This window comes from Labrus bergylta, chromosome 23, assembly GCF_963930695.1.
Source record: "Labrus bergylta chromosome 23, fLabBer1.1, whole genome shotgun sequence".
NCBI lineage: Eukaryota > Metazoa > Chordata > Actinopteri > Labriformes > Labridae > Labrus > Labrus bergylta.
Genome location: NC_089217.1, coordinates 13,743,362 through 13,770,170, shown reverse-complemented (window position 1 = coordinate 13,770,170; position 26,809 = coordinate 13,743,362). Strand labels below are relative to the sequence as shown.

The following is a 26,809-nucleotide window of genomic DNA, read 5'->3' as shown; positions in this document are numbered from 1 at the left end:
TGGTTGAGCCTCACACACAGGGGTGGCTGTGGCTCAGTGGTAGAGTCACTCAACTGGAAGGCCGAGGGTTCGATCCCCAGCTCCTGCAGCCACATGTCCGATGTGTCCTCGGGCAAGACACTTAAGCCCGAATGGGATAAGTTACTTCTGATGGACTCTTTACTCAGCAGCCTCCACCATCAGTGTGTGAATGTGTAGGTGTGACCTGTGGTGTAAAAGCACTTGAGTAGTCAGAAGACTAGAAAATAATTCTACAACCTCAAGTCCATTTACCATTTACCAAATTCCTAATTTCCAGCCGACGTCGTTTTTTTGTTTTTTTGTTTTTTTTGTTGACCAACCCTGGCATTTTGAAACTCAGAGTGAACTCTTCTGTAATCAAAGTCTTCTTTTCTGCCAGGAAGCTGAGCGAGGAGCGTCCTCATGTGATGCTGAACCAGTTTCCCTGTGAGAACCTCGTCACCGTCAAGGACTGCCTGTCCGCTGTGGCCCGCAGAGTTAAAGGAGGGCCGTCGCCTGATTGGCTACCGGAGACCTTCAACCTCCACACGGAGCTGCCACAGTTCATAAAGCACTACACGCTGAGACAAGAGAGGTTCGGACCGCCTTACAGACTGAATCCAGCTTTGATAAAAAACGAGTTGATGCTCTAAAAGCACTCTTTAGCACCGGAGTCTTTAAGGCTCCAGCTCAGGGCGGTGTTAGGTTTGTTGTTGGATGAATGTCCGTCGTTGTGTTTCAGAGGGGAGGACAACCACTGGATCTGTAAGCCCTGGAACTTGGCGCGAGGACTGGACACACACATCACGAACAACCTGGACTACATAATCCGACAAAGAGAGAGCACACCAAAGGTACACACACACACACACACACACACACACAACACACACGATGTGGAACCAAAATGCTGAAGCTGTGTTCAGACCAGTGACTGTATATAACCGGCTCCACCTCCTCCTCCTGTTTTAACAGATTAATGAGCCTGATAAGAACATGATCTGAGCCTGATGTGTGTGTGTGTGTGTGTGTGTGTGTGTGTGTGTGTGTGTGTGTGTGTGTGCCTGTGTGTTCCAGGTAGTGTGTAAGTACCTTGAAGACCCGGTGCTGTTCCACAGGGAGGAGGTGGGGATGGTGAAGTTTGACATTCGCTACATGCTGATGCTTCGCTCTCTGGAGCCTCTGAGACTCTACGCCTACAACGTCTTCTGGCTGCGCTTCGCTAACAGGTGAAACATACACACATGCATGCATGCGTTTAACTCCTACTACTTTGGAGCTGTTCTACACAGAGAGGAAGAGAGGCTCCAGCTCCCCCATACCCACACATTCACACACTCACTCACTCACTCACTCACACACGCACAATCACACACACACATAATAATACATTAGATTTATATTATATGTAGAATGAGGATGTTGAGGTTTCCGGCATCAGAGGACAGGAGAAGGTTGTTGGTGATCTTGAGGAGAGCTGTTTCGGTGCTGTGGTGGGAACGGAAACCAGATTGGAATGATTCATAAAGGTCATTGGCAGAGAGTTGGATTTTGAGTTGAGAAGCAACAGCACGTTCCAGAAGTTTTGAGAGAAAGGGGAGGTTCGAGATGGGTCTGTAGTTGTTTGGGATGTCGGATTGAGTCCAGTTTTTTTTTTTTTTAAATGGGGGTGACAGCAGCAAGTTTGAGGGATAGTGGAACGGCTCTGGTGGAGAGGGAGGAGTTAACTGTTGAGATGATGAGTGGGGATAGGGTGGGACGACAGGCCTTGACAAGACTGGTGGGGATGGGGGTCCAGAAGGCAGGCGGAGGTTTTCATTCCCGTGATGAGGTCGGAGAGCTCTGCAGGGGAGACAGGGGAGAACTAGGACAGTTGCTGAGAGGTTAAGGTGGGGGAAGGGAAAGAAGGCGGGACAGGTAAAAGAGGTGCCAGGTTGCTGTAGATAGTGTCTATTTTTGTTTGGAAGAATGACAGGAAGGAGGTGCATTTGTCTGCTGTGAAGGATTGGGAACCGTTGTCCAGAGGGTTGAGGAGTTTGTTGATTGTGGAGAATAATGCTTTGGGGCTTCTGGAGCCAGACTGTATGAGATGAGAGTAGTAGGTGGATCGGGCGTGGGAAAGGGCATCTTTGTATTGTTGGAGGTGGTCTTTGTAGGCTTGGGCGTGTACAGTGAGTCCGGTTTTGCTGCGTAGTCTTTCCAGTTGACGGGCACGGGTTTTCATGTGACGGAGGTCTGGAGTGAACCAGGGAGCAGAGTTGGTGAAGGAGATTGGTGCGAGTAGGTCGAGGCAGGAGGAGAGAGTGCGGTTGTATTCGTCAGTGAGGTCAGGGGGAGGGGAGGCAGACATTTTGTCCATGAGGGCAGATGATAGGGCGGAAGGAGAGACAGTGTTTAGTTTGCCGAAGTGGATTGAGCGTTTTTGTTTTGGCAGGGGGGGTGGGAATGTCAATGTTTATGTTGTGGGTGGGGAAGTTGACATGTTGAGTTAAGTTGAAGCAGTTCAGTATTTTGATGAATTCAGTGGTTATTGTTGAGTTTGTGGAGTCCAAGTGGATGTTAAAATCACCGAGGAGGATGGAGGGGAGAGAGAGCACAAAGCTGGGTCAGGAAATGAGGGCGCGGTCACACTGGCGATCCGTACCGTGCCCGAGCACGCTTCAACGCTAAAGTCCAGTTCGTTTGACCAGTGTGACCGCTCCGTATCGTGCTCAGGCACGGTACACTTCCTTCGCTTTGGCACACTTCGGAGAGGTGTGCTTCAGCATGGTACACTTCATGCACGAGCACAAGCACGCAGGTACACAACGCTGACAGCCTTCATTAAGGAGAAATCCAGAGTTTCATGGCTGTATCTGACTAACATGACACAATATAAGACACAAAGTGGCTGTCATGCTCTCTGTGTTTTTCTCTGATGTGCAGATGCAGACTGGACTGCACGTCTATCTCTCTCTCTCTCTCGCTCTCGCTCTCTCTCTCGCTCTCTCGCCCGCCTGTTTGTAAACGGAGCACGCTTCATGATAACATAAAGCGTGCATGTGTTGTATTACGACATTATGTACAAGTGGTAATCGTGCTTTTAGGCACGGTTATTAGCCCTGGCCAGTGTGACCGCGCCCTGAGGGGTTATAAATTTGAGCATGGTAACCCGAGATGAAGGTCAGAAGGTCATAAATCTATGGTGAGATACGTCTCCTCATATTTGCAGGAGGAGCTGCATGTTTGAATGCAAAAAAACACGTTTTTCACCCAGAGTTTCTCCTCCAGCCTCCTCGTATTTATTCTGCAGAAAGTCAGAGAATGATCTGATGTGAGAACGCAGCAGGATATAATCAGGACACAATCCTCCTTGGCTCAGGCTGCAGTTGCCTGTGTCCTGCATTGTTGTGTTAGCATGCTAATGTTAGAGCTCTTTAGTTAGCTCGTAGCTACACATTGCGTGTAAACTGACACAGAATGATCGTGAGCTAAAAACTCTTAAATGCATCCAAATAATCAGTGAGTATGTTGTTCTTCTTCTCTTTAGTCCTTGACTAAAACAGCTTTTAGAAAGACAAATATTCTCATTATAGCGTTGTATAGAGGACTCTGCTGACTCACATCTCCCCTCAGGAGACCCCTCGCCCCCCCTCCTCTCTGACAGGGATAGTCTCCCACTGTGACGAGCATGTGTGAACAGAGAAACTAATCTCTGTAAGAGGAGTGATGAATCCTAACTGTCCCTTTGATGACCTACCACCTGGTGGTTTTCCACTTTTTTTAGAGAGGTGCGATTGCCCTTTATGAATTTGCATATTTAAGGTGTATTTGTCTATTGTTGTAAGATTATACTTTGATGTGTTGACTTCGTGGGGGGGTTCTGTATTTAACAGCGCACTCACACTTGGCTCAAGCTCGGTACACTTCCTCGGCCCTGGCATGCTTGGAAAAGGTGTGCTTCGGCACGGGACAGTTCATGCACAAGCACGGGTACACAACGTGGACAGCCTTCATGATGGAGTATCCAGGAGTGTTCTGTTTGTATCTGACTAACATGACTCTGTAGCGTAATTAAGTTATTAAGATGTTATGTCTTTATTTAACCTCGGATGTAAGAAGGGGCACCACTTCCTGTTAAAGGAAGAAAAAATAACTTTAATGGTATAAGTTAATTAATTAATCAGTCAGTTTCATATCTTGAAAGAAGTAAGTTCTGGAAATGTTAAACAAGAAAACACACAGACAAAGTCCTGAATTTTATGTTTAAAATTTAATATAAAAGGGGTAAACAATAATGTATAGATGAAACAGATAAAGAATATGATTATTGTGATCAGGATAATGCAATTATAATGTATGGTGACATTATATATATATATATATATCTCAGAACATGGGCAAAAAGAAGAAGTTGATAAAAGAATTTTGGGATTCTATTTGGATTTAAAGGAGGGCTCTGAATAGACACGACTCAAGACTCAATCTTCCAACACCCCTTGCCACCAGCAGTCTTACTGTGAGAGAGTGTTCAATTGAACTCCGCCGGCTGGTCCCGCGTTTCAGTCTCTGGCAAGCGGTTCTTTCCAGGTCCAGAGAGGTCCACGGGCCAGATCAGATGCCTTGACACCTTGGTCGGAGTGTGCAGCTGGGATGGAGATTGTACGTTGGTTCAGCCGTCGTCTCGGAAGCTCCAAGAGGATCCAACAGGAAAGAAATTATTAAAGAGTCTTTTGATACGTCGATTTCCAATTCAGATTAACCGGATGGCCATCTTGATGAATCCAAAGTAAGTCATTGGCGTTCAAAATTGAAGAGCAAAGACCTTGGAGAAGAAAGTTCAAAAACCTTGCTTGAGCCAGAAAGAATTGATGTTCCAAAATTGTGCATGAAAAAGAAAGTTCGGCAGAGACTTGTCTCTATGGCACAAGCTTAAAAGAAGTGATTCGGACCGAAGTCCGAAGAGAAGAGATCCAGAGCTGAAGCTCTAAACTTCACAAACAGAAAACAAGAAGACCCCAAGATCTGAGCTCAGTGTGAACTCTTATCTGCTGGCTGAGAGGAGGGGGGTCTGCAGGCAAAGAGGGGTGCCGCCCACAGGTGGCTCCCATTCTGACCGGAGGACAATTGTTTAAACTAAACCGAGTTTACTCAATAAGATTAAGAATAAGAATCTAAACATATATACGTCACGATGCATTCATTTCGATATTATTTCTATCAGATCCACGTTGATGTAGGTTCACGTCATATATTTATACAAACATTTCTATCAGATTCATGTTGCGATGAAAATCAAACCATCTGGGAACATCCTCAGTCAATCCCAGCCTGTAGGTGAACAAAAACATGTTATACAGTCAACATTCTTAATAAGACATATTAATAAAGTAGGAAAAGACATTGGTGTCTTTAAATAACACCTTCTATAGCTAATATCGAAGAGTATGCTTTATAACACGTCAAATTCCTATTAAACATAATATAACTCTTATTGCTGTTCTGAAGATCAGATTTGGAGTTTAAAAAGATGATTGTAATACATTCAATGTGACAATTACAAATATCTAGATGAAGAAAGACATAAATGTTCGTTTGATGCAGAATTGAAAGCTGTGGTTTAATTCAGCTCTTCAGCAGTCCTTCAACAGATGGTCAGTTTTACGACTTTGCAGAGACTAAGTAAGTAATCAACTTAAGGAATGTAAGGAATGTTACTCCACAGTCCTGAGTCCTGCAGGAAGAGAGGTTGTAAAACGCTGCTGATAACGGCTACAACTCACAGTAACTCTGTAACGTGTTTGTGTGAGAAGCATGAACACAGCCGATCTATATTTGGAGCAGAGCCAGGAGTTTGAAAGGAAATACACTTTGCTGAGGCTGAAGAAATCAATGTGGCTGACGGAAGAAACACCTCCACCGAGCAACGATTTGAAGAAAAGCTGTCATTAGAGTGTCACACTGTTGCTTCGTCTGCCATCTTTGATTTGTTGTAAACATCACATTGACGTCTGCAGCATCCTTCTTTTTGTAATGTCATCATGTCTTTCCTCTCGAGGAATAAGAAGCTGGAGGTGTGAACAGGTGATGGGAGAGGAATGTGAAAGGTTAGAGATTAGCACACAACTCTGTGTGTCTCAAGGTCTTAGTGTTTTCACTGCAGCCTTTTGTTATGCAGGTCGAAGTCGCAGCAGATGCTCCGGATTGTAAACCCAATCTCAAGGCCTCCGACCACCTACAAAGGTCACTCTCTTGTTCTCAAACAATTGCTCCTCTCCTCACTGTAGTCCACACAGCAATGATGTACTTCACAACCCCCACTCGTGTTTAAGACCAAAGAAACCCCTTTTTAGGTCAAAAGTTTGACTCTTATCTGCAACCTCTGCTGCTCTCCTTTCTGCCCACATGAACTTTCTGCTTCTTTACCCCAACTCCGTCCGATAAAGGCAAAAATGATCTCTCTCTGAACACATTAATGGGTGCAAATAACTTCTGTTATCATACATTAATAGATTGAAAAAAAAAAACAATATGTTTAGTTCAAAACAAAAGCTGCAACTTAATCTACAGTTAGTGTGAAATAACGAGTGGTGAATTCTTCTTGACATTCTGCTAAGAATCACCACTTGAATATATTTGTTATTGAAGACCTAAGTTCTTACTAAAGATGTTTACCTTTAATTGAAGTCTTTTCCAAACACTATACAGTGAGTATGATGTGAAATGGGTATATTTGAGTAATGAAACTGTTGAAATGTGTATTTTGATCGCTCAAAACAAAAACAAATGTTGGTTATATGCTGTTCCTTGTCTGTTAATTGTCTGTTGTCTGTTCATTCTTGTTACGTCACATCTTCCCTCAGGAGAGACCCCCTGCCCCCCCTGACAGGGATAGTCTCCCGCTATGAGGAGCACGTGTGAACAACCAGATCAGGATAATCTCTGGAGCATTCCTCCTTAAATTATCCAGATAGTTTTAGGAATGCAGATGTGAAAACAGCTTCTGTCATATAACACTGGACTACAATCTTTCGTAAATGGCTGTGGATGATGGGTAGGGACAGATACCATACGGAGTGGGCCGTGAAGAGGCCGCCTGGAAGGCCTCCTTGAAATCTTTAAACAGCTCCGCCTGTGACACATAGGGACAAAGGAGACATGAAAGGAGATTATTATCAGTGTGATTTACAGAGGAACGGCTCATCCTGAGACAAAAGGCTTGTTCTTAAGACTTACACTTTCTTTATTGTCGTTCAAACTTGTACTTTACAGTGCAGATAAGAACGAAATTGTGTTGCATTTGGCTCGTTGTAGTGCAGGGTAAAAACAGCAAGTATTTACATAGAAAAATAAGGTGCAGATATAAATAGATATAAAAAGAAAAGCTAGTAAGGGATTAACATAACCATTAGAGAGTACTGTGTTTAAAGAGTTGTCCTCAAAGGAACATTTGAACCCCAGGTAACAAACGGTGACCTAATGTTGATGATTTATGTCTTTCAACTCGTAACTCTCTGAGGCATGCTCTTCCAGCTGCTGAGGGGTTAATTTGATTCTGAACTCTGTTTGACTATATCACATCATGGTTCTACTAGATAACATGCTGTAGCTATAAGGCACAGTGTTCTACTCTGTAATATGTGGTGTTCACATGATACAACACTTAAATGTATTTTAGACACTACAGTGTCCTGTAGGAGTGAGAGGTCATGCAGAAGCCTCTGATAAACAGAATGAGCACGGACCAGTGTGTCCTGAGCAGCGTTTTTTTTTTTTTTTTTAAATGTCACAGACAGTTCGAAATAGGATTATGTTTAACACATCAGCACATTACAGTGAGAAGCTCGAGTCCCGCTGGCTGTGTTGTTGTCAGAGCCGTGTTTACATGGACGGGACGGCCGGCTCCTCCCCTTGAAGAAGAAGAACATACTCACTGATTATTTGGATGTCGCAAGAGTTTTTAGATCACGCTCATTCTGTGTCAGTTTACATGCAATGTGAAGCTACGAGTTAACTAAAGAGCGCTAACTTTAGCATGCTAACACAACAATGCAGGACACAGGTGATTGCAGCTCGAGGAAAGGGCAATTTTGTCCACAGCGTATGCTTGACTCCTTCGTGTGAACTCGAGTGCAGAGGGGTTGGAAGTGTGTCTCTGGAGGAGAGCGGAGGCTTCAGTTTGTGTCCCCCTCATTTGCATATTAGAAATGGAAAAAAAAAGGAGAGGGAAATAAATAAATGTGGCATTATGAAAATAAAAGTCCCCTGAAATAAATAAAAGTACTCATTTTAAATAAAATCCTATTTATTTATTAACTATATTGACTCATTTATATATTTAAATGTAATTTTATATTTATTGCCTCATTTATTTATTTCAGGGTATATTTCATAGCCATATTAATTAATTCCATAGGCAAATTTATGTATTTATTTATTTCAAATTGAATAAAATGGCATTCCATAAGTGACTGATCTTTTATTTCTCCTTCTAGAACTTTCTCCTTGGACCACTTGGATGATTACCAGAAACATTTCACCGTCATGAACTATGCAGAGGGTGTGGAGCTTAAACAGGTGCATATTCATAGTGGTTTCACCTGTTGGCTCATACTAAATGTCAAATCAGTCTGTGGTCACAAGATGAAAGCTACAACAAGTTAGAAGAGTAATATTCAGTATCAGGGAGATTTTTATAAGAGTTGAGTGTGTGTCTTGTGAAGTAAAACGAAGAGTTATAAATGTTTTTATCATTGTCTCTCTGTCTGTAGGTGCACTACGATGAGTTCATCCCCATGTTTGAAAAGCAGTACCCACTTCATCCCTGGAAGGAGGTGGAGGTTAGTGCAAACTTTAGACTCTTTTCCATGAGATCTTCTGAATTAAATTGCTTTCTTTTTCTTTAAAGGTCACATATTCTCCTCCACTTCAACCAGTTTAAATAAGTCTCAGAGCTCCCCAAAACATGTGTGTGAAGTTTGTTGTTCTAAATCCACTCTGATCCTGTATTTGATCATGTCTATAAACCCCTCTATTTCAGCCCTGCACAGAACAGGCTGTTTCTGTGTCTGTACCTTTAAATGTAAATGAGCTGTGTCTGACAACGCCCCCTCTCTGGAAGGGCTGTTAAGCTGTATACCTCTTTGGAGCTTGGTGGCTTTGATGAGAGCTATGTAGCGGTTCTTTAAACTTTTTTTTTTTTTTTTAATCTTAAAATACTAAAAAAGTCTGCCTCTGTCGGACTCCTTTCTGCGATATCATAGAAAACAATCTGAGCCTGTCAGAACTTTAAGTGGAAAGAGTTTTATTATTAGGATTGTGTATCAGCCATTTCAGCCTGAGAGATTTAAACCCTTTTTGTTACACCTTTTTAGTCATTTAGACCCTAAAATGTGTCCAAAAGTGAGGCCCATGTTGTAAGACTACATGCTGACTGTTTCAGAAAGGTCACCGTTTGTTACCTGGGGTTCAAATGTTCCTTTGAGAACGACTCTTTACACACAGCGCTCTCTAATGGTTACCTTAATCCCTTACTCTGAGGCATTTAAGAACAAGCCTTTTGTCTCAGGATGAGCCGTTCCTCTGTAAATCACACTGTCTCCTTTGTCCCTATGTGTCACAGGCGGAGCTGTTTAAAGCTTTCAAGGAGCTCTTCCAGGCGGCCTCTTCACGGCCCGCTCCGTATGGCATCTGTCCCTACCCATCATCCAGAGCCATTTACGCCATTGACCTCATGTTGAACTGGAGTACGGGGCCAAACGGTGAGTGGGAAGAGTAGAAAAATGTAAGAATCAATGGATTTGAGCCTCAACCTCAGGAGGCAGAGAAATGGTTCATCCTTTACCGCTCCCTCAAAAGCTCAAACAACTTTTGAACCAGTTAAAGGTTCTGGCAAAAACCAGTGACGACCACTCACCGACGGTCCAACTAGGACCGACGGCCGACGATCTCCTTGCTGTGTCAGGGCCTTTAAAGGCTATAAAAATGACATGACCATGATTTGTACGTAACAGACGCACATTCCGGTCTAAACAAACAGTTGTTAACAACAAATACTCGGCTCCTATCCAAATGTAGATCGGCTGCTATTGAGATGTTTTACCCATACATGGTTACAGCTTCGCAGACCCAAAAGAAGAATTACTCTGGTACAGTCGCAAAGTTACCAAGATGAATGAATTCATGAAAATTGGTACCAACACTCCTTCTCCTCCAAACGTTTCTAGAGGTAAATACAGACGAAGTTCAAAACATACACAGACTGAAGCTCCAGGGATTTCATCACAGCTGGCTCGGGCAACGTACAGGAGCGATTCTGAAACTTTTGTGCCTATGAGCCATTTAAATCCACAAGTATGTAAAAAGATGGAATTCAGTCCTGAAAACACAAGCTGCTATTTATTTCATTCCAGGTAAAAACTGCAGGTTAGATTTCCACTGTGGTGATTTTAGATCTCTCCCAACAGCTTACAATAAGAACTAATTCTGTGAAGATTTCTCGTATCTCACACTTGTTTTTGCTCTCTGTATGATGATGTCTTTATTGACTTTGTGATGTATTTTGATCTGGGGTCAGGTGAGCGGGTTATGCAGCCTCAGATCCTGGAGTTGAACTTCAGCCCAGACTGCACCCGGGCGTGTCTATACCACCCGTCCTTCTACAACGACATGTTCCAGACGCTGTTCCTGGATCAGCCCGAGCACTGCCCGGTCACACCGATCGTATGATCCCTTCAACAGCTTCTGCTTTTGTCTTTCTTCTGGACTCTTCTATCTCACTGAACACTTTGTTTCTGCTTCAACATGTTTGCTTCTGTGGCTAAGTATTTCAAAAGTTCTTTTCACACATTGCTACACAAATGCTTTGAGTCCAGGTGCACAAATGGCTGACGAAGCAACACAGTCCAACACTGTGATGACAGTCTTTGCTTTTATATAAACACCACCTGTGTTTCAACGTATTCACCCTATCAACAGAAGAGGGGAGAAGAAGCAGGTGGGGAGACAAGAGAGTGAAGCAGCTTCATTACGTGCACAGAGCGCAGTGTTTGCAGGCTGGTCTCAGGTTATAGAATCACACAGTTCCGCTAACCACTGACTTCACACAGAAACTTCTCAAGGCGGCTGGCAGGAAAACATTTGAACTTTGTGAAAATGTTGACGTATGTGTTAACAGGTGTGGCTCCCTGAGAAAATGTTCAGACTTAGTTTTTTTTCTTATGAAAGCATGAAAAATCTGAGTGGGCTGCACGTGTTTCACCTCGACGTTATCAGGGGGGGAAGAGACTGCCAGCCCATCTGGTAAGGGTTTTATAAAGAGAGCAGCTGTCATCACAGCTTAAGACGCTGTCTCTTCAACCGCTTTAATCGTATTTATTGCAAACATCAGAATTCCGTAGCATCCTTTTACATCATGTCCTACCTGCTGAGAGTCCCCTCTTCCTCTAATAGGTAGAATCTCCACTGTGAGGGACTTTTGTCAAAGGGAAAGTCCTGAAAAGTGTCTGGAAGTTGTTAGGAATGTGTGAAAAGGGTTAAAAATCACAAACCAAACCCAAACACAACTGTATGGATGAAAAGAAATAAAAACATGTTGGATAAACCTTGTTGAAAAGTTCTTGTGTTTGGTGCTATGAAACAGAAGTTATTACAGGATATACATCCCTTCTGTTAAAATCCTAACAATTGTTTTCCTCCCTGGTTTCCTCTCACCTCTTGAATTTTGAGTTCCTCGTCCTCCAGACACAGCGAAAAGAGGACGTGCAGATGCTGCTGCTGCCTAAAGAGGAAATGAGGTGTGTTTGTGTGCGTGTGTGCGTGGTGGTGGTGGTGGTGGGTATTGCGGAAAAAACAAACTGATGATGAATACCTGCAAGGTATGTGGCCCCCCGAGCAGCCCCCCTCTGGAGACTCTCTTCATAATATGTCCCCTTTAAAACACTTGAGGATCAGACACACAGTAACAAACCTCATGTAATCATCCTACTGATTTATTCTATGCCTATATGATCTGTGGGTTATACAACTGTCTCATAATTAAACATATGTTCCAGGAACTCATCGATTCTCTTTCCGTCTTAACCCAATCCGCCTCGACCAATCAGAGCTCGCCATGGGCAGTCTATAAGTGCTCCGGTCGGCCCCCTCAGGCTCAGACCTTCACAGACTACAGGACGTTTCATCTTCAGGAAGCCCCTCGGAGGTCTGAGGAGCTCCGGGACAAGCAGACGGAATATATCCGAGGAAAGAAAGACGACATCGCTGGCTCTACTACGGCGGAGGAGGAGACACGGACGTTGACGGATGAAGAACACTTCGGTTGGGATTTCTTCCATCTTGTGACTTTCTTTCACACGGTGACATGTCGTCGTAGTGATTGTTTTAGAGGACTCGTCGGTTAAAAGGAAGCTGTGGGAGTGTTGACAAATGCGTTTAATAAGTTGAAATGAGGAGAAACGGTGAGTGTTGTTTGGCGTTAGAGGGAAACTTCAACGTTTATATTTAAATCACTTTTATTCTAATTTATGACGAAACCCCGGTAAAGTCTGTCGGATACAGTCAGTTTGCCTTACTTTAAACATTGTAGAAGACAGTTAGCCGTTGACGTGATTATTATTTTATGTGTGCTACAAATGACGTCAACGCGTTCTAACACGAGGGCTTTCAAATAGACAGAGCTGGACGTAACTTCAGACTATGTTTTCGCGCTTTTCTTGTCCTAATCAGTTTATATTTATTTATAGTTTATTTATATTTTTTTTTTGACGGAGAGACTACTTCTGCAGGAAAAAAACATTAATTCTCGTCGACTTGGTTGATTGCCCGCAGCTGCGCAGATTGCTGCTCCATTTCCCCAGCCATTCGTAGTTTATGGAGAGACAAAGCACCCAAAATGGTCACAAATGTACTAAAAAGTTTGAGGTCTAAGCATGTGGAACAATGTAAGAGGAGAACGTTCGCAGATAATTTTGTATTTAATGAAAAATTAATGATCTTGGACTGTTGCAGCCAGGTTAGGGAAAAAGGAAACTATATATATATATATATATATAATATAATATAAAAAATGCATTATTAATGAAGTTGAATGGAGTCCTGAATTAAGTTGAAAATCTATAAGATGTAAAGATTAAGGCCAGACACGAGAAGTGAATAATGACAGGAGTATTATCTAAGGCACTTGTACTGAAGTGTTTGTGTCTGGCACTACTACAGTGAAAAGTGGCGCTTGTGTGTATTTTAACCATCTGCATCCTGTCACGCTTTGTGTTTCTAGGCTTGCAATATAACAGGATGTTCATCTAGACAGAAGGCTCAAACGTGATTAGCCAACTCTTGCAAAACTTTCTCTTTTTAGAGACATCTTCAGCAACAGCAGTCTAAATTATTGCACAAAGAACACTATTTGGTAGCAACGGGTAAATCCTAGAAGACGTCACAATGCATTTTATCTTTCTTGCAACTGGCATATTTTTGGCAAGACATTTGGTCCTTGGTCCAAATTAGTTGAATTTTAAAATGGGCTTTAACAGGATTAACAGCTTTTTGAGTCAGCCTCAAGTGAACACTCGAGGAACTTTTTCACACCTGCGCATCAGCTTTGTTTATCAATATCAAGGTCTTTGGTGTTTTGTGGGCATTAATTTTAAAATATTTACTGACAATTTAGCGTGTTTTAGAACATATTTTCCAAAACAAGTCCATAAAAATCTCATTACCGCAATGGTCTCAAAACATCAAGATCATTAGAAATAAGAATACATTTTCAGATTTTTTAAAAACTGATTTATTAACAGTCATGCAAAGTTACTTGAAACATTTTTTTAGACTGATTTCTCACACCCTCCACAATCTGCAACCTAAAATATATTTCAATGAAACCTGTAGGTATTTTCAAAATGATGTGATAAACCTGAAAGGCATAATGTATATACTATGCACATATATTTTAAAGCTATTACCATTATTATACTCATTAAATTGATAGAAAATCAACACCTGTTGCGGTAATGATACATGGGTTTCGGAAATTAGACTGAAGATTTCGGTAATGATAAATGAGTATACTGTAAGTAAATATTAAGACTGAGGTATGGTTTAAAACATTTTATAATTTAATAGATTGGATTCAAGTTTAATCAATTACATAACATACATGGGCAAAATATATTACACAAAAATTAATGCATCAATACATTTATTTTTTATTTATTCATCCTTTATTTTAGCAGGCAGGACCCACTGAGACCAAAGTCTCTTTTCCAGGGGTGCGCTGCAGCAATACAAAAAATACAAATGGCACAAATATAAATATATTAACAGTAAACAATAATAGCATAGCAGGTAGTTGTTAAAATCACTTGGGGGGGGGGGGGGGGGGGGGGGGGGGGCCTTTGAATAGTGCATATGCGCGGGACTTTTGAATAAAATGGCGAACCATAGTGTGTGTGTAGTACTGTATGAAGGCATACACTTCCTATAGAATATATACAGTAAATGCCAATTACTCTTGCTGTGACCTCTCTCTCTCTTTCCTTCTGTACTCTTCCAGTAGTTCTGGGTTGGTGTAAATCCTAGTTTGTCAGCCTAGCCTTAGCTAAAGCTTTCTTCCTGTCACTTGATCAGCCTGCAATGAAACGGGACATAAAGCAAAATATCAAGTTAGTATATAATATTGAAGTTCATAATATTTATTTAAAAATATAGTTTGTATGGTTAAATTCTCATTATTGAAACACAAGTTCTCTCTACCGCTACTGGACTTAAATTGTAGCGGTAAGTGAGAATGGTGTTTCGGAGGGTGAGGAGCATGTTTGGCTAACAATAGGAGAGCCATAATGACTAAGCAAATTTTTACTCAATGAACATAATTAGACACAACTAAGTATATTTCCAAAGACATTTTTAAAACTGACATTTTTCTTATTGTAGAAAACAACAATATTGGTAATGATAATCAATACTGTGGTGAATGCAGTCTGATAACAGAATGTTTAACTTTTAACTGGAGAAATATGAAGAGTTCTGCTTATCTTGTAGCCATCTTGAACATACTGGCAGATGTGTTGCTTCATTCTAAATCAAAATGTATCAAAATTCTTAGTGGACGTGTAAACAGTCTTTCAAAAATGCTGCTGAGTATGAGAACATCAGTCAGGGACGCTTAAATTTTCCATACTTACATACATACATTACTTACATACATACTCCATAATTATTATACGTGAATATTCAGTTTCACATTATTACATTTTCTGCCATTTGAAAACATCTAGTATAGATTACATTAATTTTTTTCAGAATATTTTCATTTTACTCTGTTTAAATTACAAAAAAACATCAGAGCTGGATGAGTTGCAGTAATGAGAATTTCAGTAGAAAATGCAATAAAATTACAAAAATAATTAATTCTTATGTTGAAATTACTCTTTGTGCAAGGTAGAGAAGATTGTTGTCTTTATTATAATATTAAGTTATATAACTAAATTTGAAGTTTTATATTTAGAATCATTACTGCCATGGTACTTGGCCATGGTTTTATAAGAATGACCCGAAAGGGGCACAAGTTTGTCAGAATTTTTTATAAAAATTGGCAGGAAAACCATCTGGCCCTGCAGCCTTCCCGCTCTGCAGTGAGAAGATGTTTTTATGATTTCAGGGGTGACCTCTAGTGATGCAACATCATCTGGATTCAGTTGAGGAATGTTTAAATCCTTGAAGAAATTCACAAATAGATCTGGGTTAAGCTGAGAATCAGAGGTGTATAATTCTGAATCAAAACATTTGAACTCGCATTGATACACTTGTGATCTGAAGTTACAACGCCAGAGAAAGTTTTAATGGCAGAAATGGTACGAGAGGCTGCTTTTTGGCGAAGCTGGTGAGCTAAAAGTCTGGTGGGCTTATCTCCATCCTCAAATAGTCTCTGCCGAGTTTTCAGGAGAGATTCCTCTGCACGCTGAGTCGTTCAAAGGTCAAATGAAAGAAATGTGTCGATTTCATTGGAAATATAAGAGATAAAGTTTGGGTCAGAAAGGAGAAGAGCACCGAAACGCCAAGACCTGCTTGAGGTTTTCTCGCGTAAAGAAAGTTTGAGGGACGCATGATCTGAGATGATAATGCTTTGATAGTCACAGACTGTCATCGAGCCCAGTAAAAAGGCGTCTATAAAGAAATGGTCAATTCGCGTGTACGTTTTATGCACTTGGGAGAAAAAGAGTAGGACCTCGAGGATGGGAATTTGAAGCGCCAAGGATCAACATCGTTATAGGTGTCCAAGAATTATTTAATTCCTTCAGACGATTTAGAGATGGGATAGGGTTTGATAGAGGAACGATCAAGGTTTGGGTCTAAAACCAAGTTAAAGTCGCCACCCAGAATTAGGTAATGATTATCCAGGTCTGGTAGAGAACTACATAGATGATTAAAAAAATGTACATTGTCCCAGTTAGGGGCATAAATGTTGACAAGCGCAATAGCAGTATTATATAGAGTGCCAAAGACCATCACATACCGACCTTTAGGGTCCAAAATAGAGTTAGTTACAGAGAAGGGACCATCTTTGAGAATAGCAGTACCTCTGCTTTTATAATGAAAGTTTGAGTGAGCTAAAAAATATATCGGGGCTACATCGTCGTGGCATAGAAAAAAATGAATTAATCATTAACCAAAAGAAAAATAGTCGGAAACCAGACTCGTCCGAAAAACAGCCCATAAACAGTATGCTGAGCAGAAACAGTTTGTTGACAGAAATCACAAGTAGTGTAACTTAGCCTACCGTGTGCTGATTACACATTTGCAGTTGGAGGACTCGAAACATCCTGAGAGGCAAACAGGCTATGTTTAACAAGACAGCTCACCACCAGAAAGTCACAAAACAGAGGTGCTAGCAGAATCCCCCGTGGTCGTTGGTGTCGGTATGTGCTTGTTAGAAAAAGTCCAGAGCCTCAGACGAGCTAGTGAAGCTCACCTTATCGTTGCTCCACACGAAAACCAGACGAGCGGGATGGTAGAGGCGGAAAGAGATGTTAGCCTGATGGAGCGTGCACTTCACAGCGGTGAACAAGGGCTGACGTCCGGAAAGAAGTGAATCCGCTTACCCTGGTACAAGAACAGCCCCTCGTGGCAACTGGGGAGACGCAGCACCAGCTCGCGTACTCTGTAGCTGTGGATATGAACCAAAAGTGGCCTTGGCCTGTCCGCCGCTGACGGCCTGGGCGCGGAAGTCCGGTTGGCTCGGTCAATGATGATGGGCATCTCAAAAGCATTAGGGCCAAGAACTTCACGAAGGAGGTTACTGACAAAATTAGCCGATTCGGGCAGGCCTATTATGCGGATGTTCTCTCTTCACGTGTAGTTACTCAGATAGTGGAGTTGTTTTTTGACTTTTTTTGTCAGATTGGCTAACTAGCCTCGCTGTAGAGTTAGCCGACAGAAATGTTGACAAATCTTTTGTTTTCTGCGCTGCTTTTGGCATGGTTACAGTCTGTGAAGTCTTGCGTAACCGTAGGTCAAGAAAATACTTTTCAAAAGTTTACAGAAGCACTAATAATATAAAAATCAGCTGCGATGAGACCGTCTAACACGCGCTCATGCTTGACCGGAACATAATCAAGGCCCGATGGAGTGGGGAAAAACTGGAATTGTATGCAACTGAGATCAATATCTAAAACCTGTTCCACTGGTCTTGCATGGATTATTTATGAACTTGTACATTATGTGTTGACATGTTTTCTGATGGACCAGCGGTTGCCATATTCTTAACGGTTTGGTGTTTTCTTCTTGTAATTCTTGGTGTTTATAATAGCTCACTTTGCAAATGCATCTAATTGTTTCTGTCCAAATTACTCACAATGACATGTGTCATTAATATGTTGCACAAAAAAGTAAAAAAAAATATAACCGGCATTGCATTTTTTGAAGTCTGCAAAAATATCACACATTTTAAGTCATTATACATAAAGTTAGAAAATTCCTGTAGGTACCCAAAAGCTAAACGTGACAAGAGAATCCGGTGCTGACCACAGAGTCTTACCGTCCTATCGGACACAGATTTGCATTGCTGTCACTGTATCTTGGTAATTCATTTTGAACCATCTGTTTATAGGTCGCCCAGCAGTCTCTCAGTGTCTCTCAGGAAGTGTCTTCTAAATTTACATTGCAAAAACAGGCAATATTTAAATATGTTTTATATATTTATTCATGTATACTTTTGGGTATGCAAAGTGTCTTTTAGTTCACAGCACAGTATGAAAACCTAACCTAGAGAGTTGATCAGGTTTCATGCTGTCTTCCTAACACTTTAGAGCCTGAAGCTGTTGGTCAGACACTCCTGTCAGGCCTTTTAGTGTTGGTTAAGGGACTGCTATTTGAGTATTTGAAATCTTGCGGGATATTAAAGGTCATATGCAAAATACGCTTTACCATGTTTAACACTGTGTCCATAGCCTGTCTTCCCCCCCCCCCAATATTCTTTTCAGTAATCTACAGAATACATTCAGTGTACCAATGTACACTCGTCAAATCTGCAAGATTAAGAAAATTGATTTGAACCACCAGTCCAAATGTGTACAGAAGCAATCTGAAACAACAGCATGGTTCACTGTAAATCTGACAAAACAAGCTCCTTAAAGACTGTTCAGTTGTCATCGTTTCAATGGATAAGTTAGCATAAGAGCTTTCTGTTGTATTCGGAACTAGAATTGAATAATGCCTTATGGGGCCGGTTGCACCAAATCTTCTTAACTAAGACTGGTCTTAACTCTTAAGTTGGTTGAACTTAAGCTTAGACTTAACGACGCCCTGTCTTAACAATGTGCATTTTTGTGAATAACCACAAATCTCACTTCCCAATGATTCGTTTAAGAAATTTCAGTTGATTGATGAAAACCTGCCTAATGTGCCAACACCATGGACAGCTTTAATGCTATAAGAAGCTGCAACGTTGGTGACGGTGCTGCGTTGCAGTCTAATACACTGCAAGATGAGGTGTGATGATGAGGCATACCATCATTATTGGTTTTAGAATGTTGTTACTATAGTGACGACCTAGCTTCCAACTTCCCGCCTCCTATCCAGGTGCAAGATTTATGACAGGTCTTAGCGAGAAGAAGGCACAAGCCCTGGTGTTGAAACCATCGTGTCTGTCTGGTCGGACTTAGAATGTCATGTTAAGAACGACTTGGCTTTAGACCAGGCATGATCCCTGTTGGTGTAACCGGCTCCTGGAATCCCTTCATAGCTACAGCCATATCAGATGGAAATCTATGTATTGATTGTATTTGGGTCCTGAATTTCTTTGCCAGTATCATGCTTGTAAAACAGCCAAGCACTAATTGTCATGTTTTATTCATCTCTTTGACCCAAGGTCCCTTAATTGAAGTCATCGCTTGAAGGATCACAGGATTCATGCAATGTAATCTAGAAGACTGCACAGCTGAGACGGGGTCGGTACAACTTGAGTAACACAAGTGCTATCACATCACGTCGAGACTATACCCTGTACCAGTGTTTTGACATGTACATGTACATGGAACTCAAACATGGTAGCAACTCAATGTCCTGAGAAGCTCAGGCTTGCGCACACACCTTCTCAGTGGCAACCACACAATACGCAATGCCATCATACCTCTTATGGACTCCCTCGCCAACCTGAGTCACAGCCAATCATAAGCAGTGCAGGATTCCATTGTCGTGGACAACACGTGGTTTACGCCAATCAAAACTGGAGTGGTGATTTTGGACCTTGTAAAATCATTAAAACTGGACTGCAACTAAGACAACATTCAAATTGCGCTTGTCCATCCTTTCCAAGTCTTGCAGGAGACAGTCTTGAAATTGCAACACAGACATCTCCATTACAGGATATGTATTCTGTACCTGAGAAAAAGAGGACTTCTCACCCCATGTTGCAAGCCTCACTGAAAGGTAATCCTCCAGATTTAAGTCCATAACAACTCTCCTGTCTTCTTTGTCAGACCAACCTATTGTCCACCTTGAACTAAAAACAAGTGCTGCTTTTTCAGATGTAAGACACTGCAAGAGACTACAAGTAAAAGGGAGACTCGAATCTATAAAACATGGATGGGCTGGAATACAAAACATGAATCATTCAGAAGGAAGTCATTCAAGCTCCAATCAGAACCACCCATCTTCCTCCACTCAGGAATGGGAGGAAAGTGTGATAGCCATTGTTGACAAAATGGTTGCAAATATTCGGCGCCGAAATGTAGAACACACTTCCTCCAACTTTGCTGCTAACCAGTCAACTGCTGTGGCTACAAAGGCAGGTGAAGAGAACAGTTCAGAAGGCAGCAAGGCAAATTCTGAGCCAATACCAGAGTTGAAAGAGGCAGCTCATTCTGCTACATCTGCATTGGAGAAGGATTCCACAGGTACATTACTTTCTTCTATGCGTCACTTGAATCTGATTTGCAACCAGGAAAACGCTTGTATGTAACCATTCCTGATAAGGCTGATGGCAGACTTGTGTGTTTGGTCGATTGTGAATATAAACAATGTGTTCATACGAATGCAGAAAGTTTCCCCTGGAATATCGATAACATTCATCTCTTTACATCCACAGAGTATCCTAGGATTATGAGGAATGTTGCAGCCACTTGCAATAAGGGTGGAGATGAGACTATGACCACACCTCCAGATGTGCCCTTGGATGAACTGACTGAGGACCAGCTCAATTCATCACCTGACTCCAGTCCATCTCAAGAAGAAAATAAGCCTCTTCAGTTGGATATGAGGAAGACTGTGAATGATACCAATCAACTATCTGGGGTTTCTAGGCCTCTCAAAGGCATAGCCGAGGAGCATAAACTGGACGGAGGCATACAATCAGTGGAGGGATTGTGGTTTGGCAAAAAACATGGTGTGGTGCATGTCTCGGAGGAACTTCAAACAAAGTCTGTTTCTGAGGAGAAAACATTTCCACCTATGTCAAACATTGATAATGAAGATTCAATTAAAAATATTAATAGAGACCAACAGCAATGCAATATTTTTGATCAGGAACTTATTTCACATTCCAAGCCGAGTTCATCAATCGATAAAGTTCAGATTCATAATGACCCATCAGTTCCTACAAGTAAGCAGCTGGGGAAAAGAAGTTCTGAACCTTTTAGTTATGATGCATGTTCTGTGTTTTCACCACCTGAACTGAGTATTGCATTACCTGAAAACAAAGTCAAAGTACAGACGGGTCAATTGAAAGGCATTTGTGAGGAAGCATTGGTTGTGAGAACTGTACATGACCCAGCATACGAAGACATTTCAGATGAAAGTCAAATGAGTGAGGAAGCAATTGCCCAAGAAATTGCAAATAATCCAGAATATGAAGACATTTCAGATGATGGTCAAATAAAAGGCATGGGTGAGGAAGCAATTGCTTTAAACATTGTAGGTAGCCCTCGGTATGAAGACATCTCTGAAGATGACATGTCACAGCCAGCCACCAAACTCCCTCTTCCACACACTGAGGAGCCAAGTTTTTCAGCACCCCTTGAACAACTTCAACATACAAGAGAAGACGAAAATTCAAAAACTGGAAATGTGTCGACGCAAAGGCCGTCTCAAGTAACTAAACCAAATGATAAGCAATGCCTGAAAAGGGGAGTCTCTGCAGATGAGCAACGGAATGAGAAGAAGCCAGCTACTCCTAAGATTGAAACGTTTGATTTAAAACAACTAAACTGTCATTCACGTTTCGATGAATCTGATGATGAAAACCACTCATTTTTACGTAGCTTTGCTGATTTGAAATATGAAGTGATGGATGATCATACTGATGATGATGATGACTGGATAGTAATACCTTTAACAATCTCTGACCTGAGATTTGATCAAGAAACTGAAAATCAAGAAGGCTTAGGAATAGTTCAACTTGATAATGGTGAAGCTGACGCCACAGAAAAAAAAAAATTCAACACAAATTGCACTCCTTGGCAAGGCCCAGAACAAACTTTAGCTCCTTCCAACATAGAGGTATTTGAAACAGTTGATAGCTTTGAACAAGCCACAGAGGTACAAATACTAAATCGATTTGAGGTAGCATACTGGAGCTCTCCTGACCATGACGTTGATTACACAAAACAATTGCATGTACCTGAGAACAGTCGAGAACAGTTACCTGAGGATGAAGACAGTTGTGACACTGAAGACAGCTGTGATTACCCGTCTGAAGCAAAGCACAATCATTTGACTGTCTCCAGGAAGTTGTTGGAGCACAGTTCAGTACCTCCAACCCCAGCAGCAGATGGCCCTTCATCTAGAAATGAGGTAGAAGATAAGATCACATCTTTGAAAGATGGCCAAACCAAGAGCTTCTCCAATTTCAAAGAAAAAATTCAACAATTAATTGGAAAAAAGACTGGCTTTGGACAAAATAAGACCTGTGGACAAAATATTTCGGAAAAGACTGATGTATTACTCCTTGAACTTGACCCGGAGGGTGAAATTGGCCAAAGAAGGAGAAATAAGGCAAAAAGGAACAGGGCATTTCGTTCAGGCTCAGAAAACAGTGAAGATGCCTCATTAAATCAACACGGGAGAAATTCACCTATTACACACAGACCGACAGAAAAAACAACGACTTTAAACAATAGTCCAATAATTATTGATTCTGACCCAGAAGAAGGAGAGACGGAGAGAAGAAGGACGCTAATCAACAGCCCAATTATTGTTGTTACAGACTCGGAGGATGAAGGTGAAAAAAACTGCAAAAAGAAGGCAAAGAGATATTCCTCTTCTAGCTCAAAGGATAATGGTGATCTTGCATGTATCGACGAACCACCACCTCAGCGGAATGAAGCAATCCATGCTACATGCTCCAAAGCTGACTCTGAACCTGCTCGACATACGGCATACATGCAAAAGATTTCAAATACAGAAAGTCTTTCAGTCACACCTGTGCCTCCTGCAAACTCACAACACTTGTCTAACCTACCCGATACGGACAATAATGAAGTGATGCAGGATATGTGTTCTGACTTTACTCTCAGTGGGAGTGGACAGCTAAGTAAAGCTACAGAATGCTTTGAGAGTGTTAAACACAAGACCAACAGACAAACCGATTCAGAAGACACTGATGAAGTAAGAAAAAAACATCCACGTAAAAGAGCAGCAAATACAAAGACATTTCTCCCATCAATTTCAGAAGATTATGATGATGATCCCTCAATGGCCACAAATCACAGACCTTCACCTGAACCTATGAACCCCCTTTTTGTGGCCAACAAAAAGTCTGAAAAAGACAGACTGTCTTCTGAACACTCTGCAAAGAAACAGCTCCAGGACGGGAAAGCAGAAACCACTGAGCATTGTAATTCTGTAGTTTCTCGTCTTTTTTTTTCAAATGGTACTGAACACAATGGGCACTTGGAACTTAAGAGGAAAGCTGAAACTCAGACTCCGAAGAACCAAACATCATGCAGTAAAGTCCGCAAAAAGAATGAACAGCACTTGACCAGAAGTAAGGTTCAGGAGAAGGTAGCTAACCCCTCACTGGTTTCAAGACAATTTTCGTTAACTAACCATGTAGGCCCATCAACCTCCAACAGCAGTTTGTCTTCCACAAGTGGACCACTAACTGATATAAGACGAAGTTCAGCCTCAACAAGCGGTTTGCCTTTGTCTGGTGTGTCCAGACATACATTGAACTCTGCTAATCTTCCTAGATCTGAGCAGAGCACATCTACACTCAGACATTTGACCTCATCCAGAGTCAAGCGGTCTCGCTCATTAAGCAGCTCTTCAACAGTAGATCCACCTGGCTCTCCCACAATAGCCCCATCATCTTCAGGGAGGAAAAAAGTTCTAGAAATATGGAGTCGTGAACACAGAGAAACCCAATTCAGAAAAAGGGGCTATGGAAAAGACGTTTTAAGAATCAGAAATGATTCATTGAGGGAAGGTAGATCAGGAAGTGATCAAAGTGAGTCAAGGAGAGAAGCCAGAACAGAACCTAGTCACAGTGGTTTGTCGAGGGAAGCTAGACCAGAATCCCGTCACGATAAGAAAGCCAGGCAGACGCACAGTTCTCCTCTGAATTTAGCCCCACTGATGAAAAAATCCATAACTGACTACAAAGGGGTGCCAAAGGCCAGAAATCGGGAACCTGCAAGGGAACAACGTGCGTGTTTTTTAAAGTCTTAAATGTATTTGTCTTAAATAAATTCACACTTTGTCTCTGTTCTGAATTAATGTTGCTAACCGTCATTCTTACCACAGGTTGCACTGTGGGTGAGAATTACAAGTGGTCAGACAAGAGAAAGCCAAACAAAGGTGACAGTTAGCATATTTCCTCGTTTATTTTACAACTGACCAAAGCATAATGCAGTTTAATGTTTTGGTTTTTTTTTCTTTCCAAAAAAAAAAAGTATAATTCCCTTTTCTCTTGCTCACTGCTTCCTGATTCTAGGTCCCAGCAGAGACGGGATGCAGTGATGATATCCTGCAGGACCTCATGAGAAAAGATTCTTGTGTCTCTTTCCTGACTTTGTTTTGTTCCCACAGGAACAGATGATTGATGGGCCAAAAAATCCAGTTACTGTTGTAACCAATTTGAATTTTTTCAGACTTTGTATATATTTCAATGACATACAGCGTTATGTATATAACAGAATATTTTGTATTTTAGCTGCTTGTGTGTATGTATATATTCATTTTGTAAATATGTCAGCTGTTTGTGGTTTTTTTTAATTGATTTGTTTGAGCATTTGTTTATCAGCTACCTCAATAGGCATCAACATAGAGCATAAAGCTCTTTCCTTATTTTGCTCTGAGTACGTTCTGGACATTAAACTGAAGTTCAGCTGTCTAATATCTTTATTTTTTATATCATTCTTTCCCTCTTTGTAAACTGTTAATGTACTGTAAATAATAACTCTGATTGCACCATTCCTACTTCCTTTTAAAATGTCAACGGTGAAATATAAGACGTGACTTAATCCATGTGTGTGACCTTGTTTGTGCATTACTGAATGTTGCCTAGGATTGCTTAATCATGAGTCCCAAGGGAGTTATGTAAGAGAGTTACTTTTGCCAAAACATTTTTTGACCTTTTTTGGTCATGAATCTGGACCACGGAGATCTTGTGAAGAAAAAGAAGAACAAGCCGGTCGAAACAAGAACAGCAGGATGCAGGCGGTCTCACTGAACTCCTGGTAGCTGAAGAAGTGATGATATAATGTCCCGTCTGGGATGAAAAAAAAAAAAGTTAATTATCTACTCATGGATCCAGCTGGTGGAGGGAAACTTTAAGTTTTATTGGTCACCCCAAAATAAAAATAAAACATTGCCTTGTCAGAGGTGGGACTCCCCCGAGCCCTCCCTCAGACCCATCCCCATTCAGATATGCTGTAGAAAGTTTACAGTAAGTTCTGACCAGTCTTTTCTTCGGTTTAGGAAGTCTGTTGGTTCTCTTTGAATCGTACTCTTGGGATTAACTTACCTTTACATACAGTTTACCTGAGTGAGTCAAACCCGAGAAAGAGGGGTAACTCCAGCCCATTCCAGAGGGAGAGGTCTGAGTCAGTTACTATGGTAACTGAGTCTGTGAACCTAACCTGGTCGGGAGCAGGGTTTTTTTTCAATGAACCCCGAGTTTCTCTCGGTCGCCTCCCTCTTTCAGATATCCTCATTCTTTCATTCAGTCCGCATCACACGCATGTTAGTAAAGATTCACCATTTGTCTGACTAAAAATACAGGTTGTTTTAATATGATAGCCTATGTTAGGTAGGCATTACTACAGCGTATATTGTATATTGTCACCCGTTGCTATGGTGAATCGTATAATCGGGGCTCCATTCATGTTGGCCTTTTATCGTCGTGTCGCACGCGCTGAACACCGAGTGGACCTACTCAGTTTATTTAACTAATTCAAATTTGCTGATCTGGAACCCGAAAACTCAGAATTTTCCATCTGACAGTAAATCAACACAGAGCTCAGGGTTAGACTGAGGGTTTGTTGAACCTTCTTTCAGAAACAGGCCCCAGGTCTGAAGACACCGACAGCATCTGTCTGTTCCTCTCTATCTATCTCTATAAGCCCCTCGTGTGTATGTGTGTGTGTGTGTACACGCAGTTGGGGCGTCGCATTATATAACCCATGACTTTGAGTAAAGGAGAGATATGTAACACCTAGTGTTTATGAAATGAAAGAATGTATCACCAGACACGTCTGCCCAGGAGAGTCATGAAGCCAATAATGATCTCTCTTGAACATACAGAAACAGTTGTATTTATGGACAAACCCCACTGGAGAACTTGTGCTTCTCGTTATGGGGCTTCAAAAACATCATGTAACATCTCCATATTTGGCAATTCTCTTACACAAAGCCTTAAGGTAAACATTCAACTGGAGGGGCTCCTATACCGGTCTCATACAAATTATTTTCAGATGTCTGTGTTACACAACATTAAAAGAGCAGTATATGATCTCTGTCCTAGATATTTCAGACACCTCAGGTACAATCACATATATCTTAACCAGTTCTCTTGCCTGCTTCCATCACTGCAACACCTGTTGGTTTGACCTGATAACTGCTCTCATATCTGGCTAACCGAGGGGCGTCCAAAACGGCCGTGTGGGGTTGCCTTTAAACCGCCTACCTTCTCCCTTCTCTGGTCCAAACAAATCCAGAGCATTCAGGAGCAGAATCTAAAGTTAGAAGTAGCACATACTGGCTGCTGCATTGTTGTCAGAGAAGCCAGCACTTCAACATCGCATGTTTCCTTGATGTCTGATCATATAGTTGTTGTGGAGCAAAAGCTCCTAAACAATCAAACGCATAGCTTATGATTGGAGGATCTGTTTTATTT

The 26,809-nt window shown here is 41.5% G+C and overlaps 1 protein-coding gene across 1 annotated transcript in view; it reads left to right on the top strand.

The window, feature by feature from the left end:
• The window catches only part of ttll12 (tubulin tyrosine ligase-like family, member 12), a 36,771-nt gene extending 11,836 nt beyond the window's left edge, over window positions 1-24,935 (top strand). Inside the window, exons 8-19 of the mRNA XM_020634759.3 lie at window positions 401-595; window positions 743-854; window positions 1,078-1,229; window positions 8,475-8,556; window positions 8,751-8,819; window positions 9,602-9,740; window positions 10,556-12,437; window positions 19,346-19,905; window positions 20,004-20,372; window positions 20,564-24,118; window positions 24,217-24,270; window positions 24,407-24,935. Coding sequence (XP_020490415.2) covers window positions 401-595; window positions 743-854; window positions 1,078-1,229; window positions 8,475-8,556; window positions 8,751-8,819; window positions 9,602-9,740; window positions 10,556-10,707 — 901 coding nt within the window. The 3' untranslated portion in view covers window positions 10,708-12,437; window positions 19,346-19,905; window positions 20,004-20,372; ... (1 more) ...; window positions 24,217-24,270; window positions 24,407-24,935. The remainder of the gene's footprint in view (window positions 1-400; window positions 596-742; window positions 855-1,077; window positions 1,230-8,474; window positions 8,557-8,750; window positions 8,820-9,601; window positions 9,741-10,555; window positions 12,438-19,345; window positions 19,906-20,003; window positions 20,373-20,563; window positions 24,119-24,216; window positions 24,271-24,406) is intronic.
• The last annotated feature ends 1,874 nt before the right edge of the window (window positions 24,936-26,809 follow it).